We start from the raw sequence: 7,435 nt of genomic DNA, 5'->3' as shown, positions 1-7,435 counted from the left end.
TAGGTAGGTTTGTAGGTTAGAAAAACTGGGAAAGATGTTGAAAGCAGAACAAAATTCACCCTAGCAAGCAACTTCCCTCCCAACCCCCTCTCAAAAAATAAATACTAATAAAATGAAAATACATGTGGAGCAAAATTAAAAATAAATAAATATAATGCATAGATACATGCATGCGGAGTACAAGACTAGACATAATTCAATATTGAATTTTCAAAATATATATATATTGAGGGGTGTTTGTTAGCCAAGATGTTGGCATCAATCACTGGTAGAAAGCTAAAGTCTGTACAAACGGAAAACACTTTCTGATCTCCTTTTATTGTTATTCCTCTTCTTATTTCTTCCTTAATCTGTCGTCCATATATTCTGTTTATAAAATCTGGTTTCTCAGCATATAAATATTAGCTCTGAGAACTTCTTTACTTTTCACTTACCCAAAAAACTCATTTATTCCCTTTCCACCTATCTTCTTTAAATCTTCTCAACAATCCAATATTCTTCTTGTGGATCTTCTCCTTTATTGCTTTGATCTTTTGTTTTTGGACAGTTTTTATAGCTTTAATTCACAAATAAAGAAAGGCGTTGAGGGTTAGTTTAAATTTAGGTTTCTATAGCTAGGAACTTTGTTTTATTATATCGGATATTATTTTTTGATAATTCATAAAGAAAGAAGCAGATGTGCAGCAGGGGCCATTGGAGGCCTCACGAAGACCAGAAGCTTCGGGAGTTAGTGGTAAAATATGGACCTCATAATTGGAATGCTATAGCAGAAAAGCTTCAAGGAAGATCTGGTAAAACAAACTGAAAATCATTATTGAACACTTGATATATTAGTTATTATATTACTAGTATTTTCCATTTCTTCTTCAGATTGTCTTTCTTTCTTTCTTTAGTACATATATATTAGTAATATCTTTGTGGTGTCTAGTGTTCAAGACCATCAAGGTTTTGATAATCATAAGATGTGGTGTATAATTTATTTTCAAGAAATTTAATCTAATTTCCTTTTTACTTAATTTTTTGTTTTTATGCCTATTTATTATTCAGCTCAAAGGAGTTTGGTTATTTCGCTTCATTTTTTCGACTATGAAATGGTCTAAAGAAAACTACTGCAAATTTGGTTGTTTGTGGTCACCAGAAACTAGGGGTTGATGAGGACAGTTCATATTTTCCCTTTTTTTTATTTTTTTTATTTTAGAGAAAGTGGTTGTTGTTCGATCGCCAAGAAGATGGTCATATTTCCTTGTTGTTCCTCTTTATTTATATTTTATTTATTATTAGCACTCATCTATCATGCGGGTACATTCGATTGAGTTTCAGCTTGATTTTTTTCCCAATATATTTTCTTATCTTTTTTCCTTTATAATTTATTTTTATGTATCTAGGATTTTATTGCAATAATTTTATAGGAAGTCTCCTTTTCCTTATGCCTGTATTACGGTCAAAAACTTACCCATAGCTGATATTTTACCTAAATCATATTAAATTTTTATGGTTAAGTAATTAATTAAGGTTGGATTATATTTGTATTAATTTTTTTAAATTAAAGTCATCAGCCTAGCTATACTGACTCACAATGGGGTTTGACATGATCCCTGCTTGTCTATACGTGTAATTGACTAAGGTTTAGCGACAATAAAGAATATAGAAATACATGTTATATACTAAATGAGTTTGTGTAAACACTAAGTGAGAGTAAGTTTTTTTTCCTCTGAATTGCTATGTGACATTGACTTCATGAATTTGGGAATATAAATATATGAATAAGCAAAAAGAAACATGATAATTCAATTTTCTTTTCATCGTGAAACAACTTAATTATGGAAAAGAAATATTAAAAGATGATAAAGTCATGCTTGTTACTATATATCTTTTAGGGAAGAGTTGTAGGCTGAGATGGTTCAATCAATTGGATCCAAGAATCAATCGAAACCCATTCACAGAGGAGGAAGAAGAAAGGCTTCTTTCTGCTCATCGGATTCATGGCAATCGATGGGCAATTATAGCGCGTCTTTTCCCTGGTCGGACTGATAACGCTGTCAAAAATCATTGGCACGTTATTATGGCACGAAAATGCAGAGAACGGTCCAAGATCCATGCAAGGAGAGCTGTCGCTGCTGCTACTACTGCTGCTCATAAAAATTCAATGAGCAATGACCAAGAATCGTCGTCGTCAAGGCAGCAAGATAATTATATGCAAATAAGTAATGAGATCATGATAACAAGGTGTTTCAACTCTTTGACGTACAACTATTCCTTTTACCCGAAGCTGCTTCACAATGACTATCTTTTTCATCATGCAAAAATGGATCAAGGTAATATTGTTATCCAGTTTTTAGACACTTTTTTTTTGGGTAACCCTCCTTACATTGTTCTTTGTGAGTTCTGTTAATAATGTTTGATGAAATTTCTTCAATTTTACTCTACGTACTCTTCATAAAACTACTCTTCTTTTCATTTTAACCACCTAATATGATTTTTCATTTTCTTGAAATTAAGAACTTTAAAATATTTAATTAGTACTAGAAAGAATAAACCCTCCCCACCCCCCACCCCCACATCTGCCTTTACTATTCTGGTAAAACACTTTTCTTTTTCTTTTTTCCTTTGATTTTCTCAAGGGATATCCATTTTCCAGAAAACTTAGGAAAGAAAAAGACATGTCGTCCGTTGTTCATGCTAATTGATAATTAAGGTTTTTTTTTACAAGAAAAGATATGTATTGAGTAGCTAGCTAAATTACCGAAATATTTGTCTAACTATCCTTTGTCTCTTCCTTAAATGTCTCATTTAACTAACATTTCACTAATTAGAACAATAAGGTTGGATTTATAAATTAAAAAAAAAAAAAAAAAAGGTAATAAATGACTTTTTATATATTTTGCTAAAACATCAATTATATTGGACCATAGGGAGTACAAATTAGTTTTTCGGAAGTAGCTCTAGGGTCTTTTGTTGATAATGATATTCCCTTACCTATTTCTTTTCCTTCTAGTTTTATGTACAGATGAAAACCAACCAACGGAGTTCTATGACTTTCTACAAGTGAATACTGACTCTAACAAGAGTGAGGTGATAGACCATGCGTCTAGAATAAGAGATGATGAGGAAGTTGAACAGGAAGCTGTTGATCTTCATAAGAGCGCACAATTCATAGATTTCTTATCAGTTGGAGACTCAGCATAAACTCGTATATATCAAGAAAAATCCTATCAATTCAACCTACTATAGTTTAGAATATATGTATAACGCTCTTTACTGTGAAATCCTAGAGATTTCTGCATAAATGAAGTTCGAGAATATTCCAATATAATTGTATTAGAAAAACAAAAGATTAACTTTTAGATCTATAATCTTGTTCATGTAATTCAATCAATTGAGACGCTACCAGGTTAGTTGAAAAATAATTACAAGTATTTGTGTGTATTATTAAATACACGTTAAATGGTATCAAATTTTATGTCTTTCACGCTTCAAATGTCCAGTTGTGGATGTGTCGACGAATTAAGTTAGAGTCTCACATCTGGTGAAGGCGAACTTATAGTCGCTTTTTACATTCTTGTACAGTATTCACCTCATCAGCAAGTTATTGAAGTTAAAGATTGATTCAATATATGTATTTCTGAACAAAATCAAACTAATGGGCAAAACGATTTTTCAAAACTGGCACATAGAGTAACTCACAAACATCATAACTGAGGACCAAGCATGCGGATATTCTATATTATAGACTTAATTTCAGTTGATTTCATACTTATTCTTGATTTTACTACACTATTACGGTTACGCAGTGCCTTCCTGAGATTCCTTGGAAGGGCGACGTAAGGCTAAGCAACCGATGCCAGTGCGGCTGTTGTCCGCCAACTGAGGTCCTCTCCGTACGCTACACGAGATTGCCAGTGCCGTATGGAAAAACCAATGTCAAGAGCAATTGCGGAAACGGAAATGAGAATTGAGAATAAAAGCCTGATTACATTAGTGAAAGCTATTACAAAAGGCTACGCGGTATCGGGGGGAGAGACACCAGTACAGAGAAATGTTTGTTTGCTTGATCCCCCATAATAGTGCTTAAGAAAATAAACCAAAGTTACAAGACATAACCTAACTAAGCTAGAGAAACATAATGGAAGTACATGAAATAAACTACTCTATATTTACAATGAAAAGGACTTAGTTTTCTGCAAAGTAGAGACAGGTCCGTTGGAAGCAACTTTGTCTTTCGCATCAGGGTATGTGCGCGCGGTGCTGTCGGCACTGTTGGCATCATCATGAACTGTGCGCTCGACATTGTCTGTGCGCGCTAAACTATTGACATTTGCCAGCCACTCGGCATTGGCGTGGATTATTAGTGGGGCGATAGGGCCACATGCACGCTTGTCACTTGGCGCTTCCCAGACCATGGGACAGACCATGGCGCTGGGCGTTGGGAGGCTTGTCAGGACGCCATAGGGTGCGTCCAAAGGGTCATGGGGCATGGCTGGAAAGCTGCCCATAACATTCTCCCCCACCTGAGTTGGCGACGTCCTCGGAGCCTTACCTGTAAGATGATGATTGATCAAGCTCTTGTTAGTTGTGAGGTCTGTTCCCCTCTGTCTTGTGAGTTGGCTTTGTGAATGATGTTCCATGTCTTTCCGAAGAGATCTCAGGCGACTGACATGGAAGACTGGATGGATCTTCCACCAGGCTGGGATATTCACCTGGTATGTGGCTTTCCCAATGCATATTTCAATGGATAAGTGCCTAATGTCTTTTTGCAGTAGGCGAGGGTCATGGGTCCTCTCTGCGAACAAGTACCGCCTTGAGATGTTTAGCATCACTTTGTCTCCTACTTGGTGTTGGAAAAAGCAAAGATTTTGATTAGCGAACATTTTCACCTACTCTTGGGATCTGACGAGATAGCTCCACAATATCTCCAAATTGCGCTCTCATTCCCTCAAGAAGTTGGCAGCTCGAGGATATTTCGGCATGGTTGATGTATTCACCGTTTGCGGGAGAAGCGGTTGCTATCCGGTAACAATTTCAAAAGAGCTTTTGTCTGTATTAGGGCTCTTTTGAGAATTGAAACACAGTTGTGCAGCATCCAAAAGCTTCACCCAATGTTGTTGTGATCCGGTTGCGAAGTGACGAAAATATTCCTCCAGCATGTCATAGAACTATCCCTTCTAGTCATCTGATGGTGGATAGAAGCTTGAGCTGTGACTCAATTTTGACCCGAAATACTTAAAGAGATGGGCCAAAAGTTGCTAGTGAAGCATGAGCCGCGGCCACTAACGATGTCTTTGGGCAGACCCCAATATTTGACAATGTGCGAAAAAAAGAGTCGAGTTGTATCTTATACTGATTTTTTTGTGGAGCTGCTATGAAAGTTGCATTATTGGAAAACTGATATATTACAACCAAGATAGATGCAAGGTTTCCGACTGGGCAATCTTGTGATGAAGTTAAGGGAAACTCTTTCCCAAGGTCTTTCTGGGCATGTAGTGGCTCCAAGAGTCCCGTTTGTGATGAGCGGTCCGACTTGTCCTTTTGGTCTGCTTGACGAGTCTTCACACACTGAGGAGCGCCATAAGTCATCTGAGGCCGATGACATTGTCACACCTCCTTTTTGCGCGCCCGCCTCGAAGGGTAAAAATGCGCGAGGGGAGTTTTTCCAATTTAAGTGACAATATTCGAAATGGGATTATTTATTTAAATCAGAGTCGCCACTTGGGAAAGGTTTGGCTTTTGGTGTCCCAAGTCACCGGTTTATCTTGAATCCCGAATCGAGGAAAATATTCCACTTTTCCAAATAAGAGACGAAGGCCAAAGCATTGACTGAAGAGGGGGGCAAAGAGATATTCGCCTTTGACTTCTTCTCCGCCTACTGACTGCTACTCGGCTAGATGCTCCTATTTCTTATTCGTAGATCGTAGATTAAGATGTTATTAGGTAAGGAAAGTCAGTCCTTTCATTCCTTCCTGAGAATAGATCCCCAATAGCTCGCAGATGAGGAATTCTTCCGCTACGACCCTTAGGCGAGCTAATCAGTCTTGCTTTGCCAAAAAATCCCTCCTCACTCTTCTATTCTGTGAACCAGAAATTCTAAGTAAGGAATTATGTTGACCCGAGGGAAGGTGTTAGGCATCCTCGAATCCCGTGGTTCTAGCACGGTCGCTTTAATTGTTATAATGGCTAAATATCTGATTTAAATACATGTTGTGACTTATGTGCTTTTACTAAGTTTAAACCGCTTTTATTATATTTATTTTTATAGAATTGCAACGTCGTGAAAATGCATCTCGAACCACGTCATAATCAATGCACCCGTAGTTGTTAACACATTTCGACTCCGTTGAGATTTGAATTTGGGTCACATAAATGCGCACCCGAATTTAAGAATGTAATTTAATTAAGTCGCGCCTAAAGAGTCTAACGCGTTATTATCTTTGGGGAAGACAGTAAAATTCACTAAACAGTCCATCCCAAATTCTAAGTATTTATTATGACCAATTATTGAGGGCCCCGCAATTTGCATTTTTATTTGGCGAGGCTCGTCTCATTATTTTTAAAAGGATAATCTTAGCATGACTACATTTCTATTTTTTTGTTTTTCTAAAATAAATGAAGAAAGAAAATACGTGCTAATTAAATTGCATGCTTGGCCAATTTGACCTCTTACTAGTTATTGGATTAATTCTCTGCGAGGTGGGAATTTTTTGTACCTTATTGGACATGCTTTCAGTTTGATAAAAGAAACTGCATACAAGACAAATAGCATGCTAAACTCACCCTAGACGTCTATCCCATTTTTATTTAAGCTGACCTTTTAACTAGATTAATAGCATTGACTACTATAAGCTACTACCAATGGGGTTCGGACGTGGTCCTATAAACTGCCTAACGAAACCAAATTTGATAGAGTTAGTTTAAATGACTCAGAATTATGATGCGACTTTTGTCGAATTAAAAGTATCCTGCCTTACATGTTTAGGAATAAAGATAGAAGCTGAGATTTAACTGCCAATGTACTAAACACACGCGCACTCCTCGTCATACAGACGACTTAACAACTGAAACCAAATAGTGTTAAATAGACTAAACTTCTATTAAGTACACATTGCACAAATGTATATTTTTTATGGAGCTACAAACTGAAAGTTACACAAACCCAAACACATTTAAAGTTGTAAGTGCAGCAGATGATTAGGTTCCTTTGCATCTTTCATTTCATGCCTTTAGTGTTACATCAGTATGAGATTCGAGTGTGTACCTGGAAAGTGCTTACAATTGAAGAAGCAGGAAAGTCAGTAGAGCAGTAGTAGCATACACCAAACAGCAGCAGTAACAGCAGGTAACAACAGAACAAATCCCAATGCAAGATGCAACTATAGCCGATAGAAAAGTAGCATAATGACAGCAGCAAGCAGTGTAGTAGAAACAGAACTCCAGACAGACC

At 36.8% G+C, this 7,435-nt stretch overlaps 1 protein-coding gene across 1 annotated transcript; it reads left to right on the top strand.

The window, feature by feature from the left end:
- The first annotated feature begins 403 nt into the window (after positions 1-403).
- LOC107819750 (transcription factor MYB54-like) lies at positions 404-3,455 on the top strand. Its single transcript, XM_016645897.2, has 3 exons — positions 404-791; positions 1,878-2,315; positions 2,996-3,455. The coding sequence occupies exons 1-3, from the start codon at positions 677-679 to the stop codon at positions 3,184-3,186; spliced, it is 744 nt and encodes a 247-aa protein (XP_016501383.1). The 5' UTR covers positions 404-676; the 3' UTR covers positions 3,187-3,455.
- The last annotated feature ends 3,980 nt before the right edge of the window (positions 3,456-7,435 follow it).

Source organism: Nicotiana tabacum, chromosome 6, assembly GCF_000715075.1.
Source record: "Nicotiana tabacum cultivar K326 chromosome 6, ASM71507v2, whole genome shotgun sequence".
Lineage (NCBI taxonomy): Eukaryota > Viridiplantae > Streptophyta > Magnoliopsida > Solanales > Solanaceae > Nicotiana > Nicotiana tabacum.
This window is presented reverse-complemented; position numbering and strand designations above follow the sequence as displayed.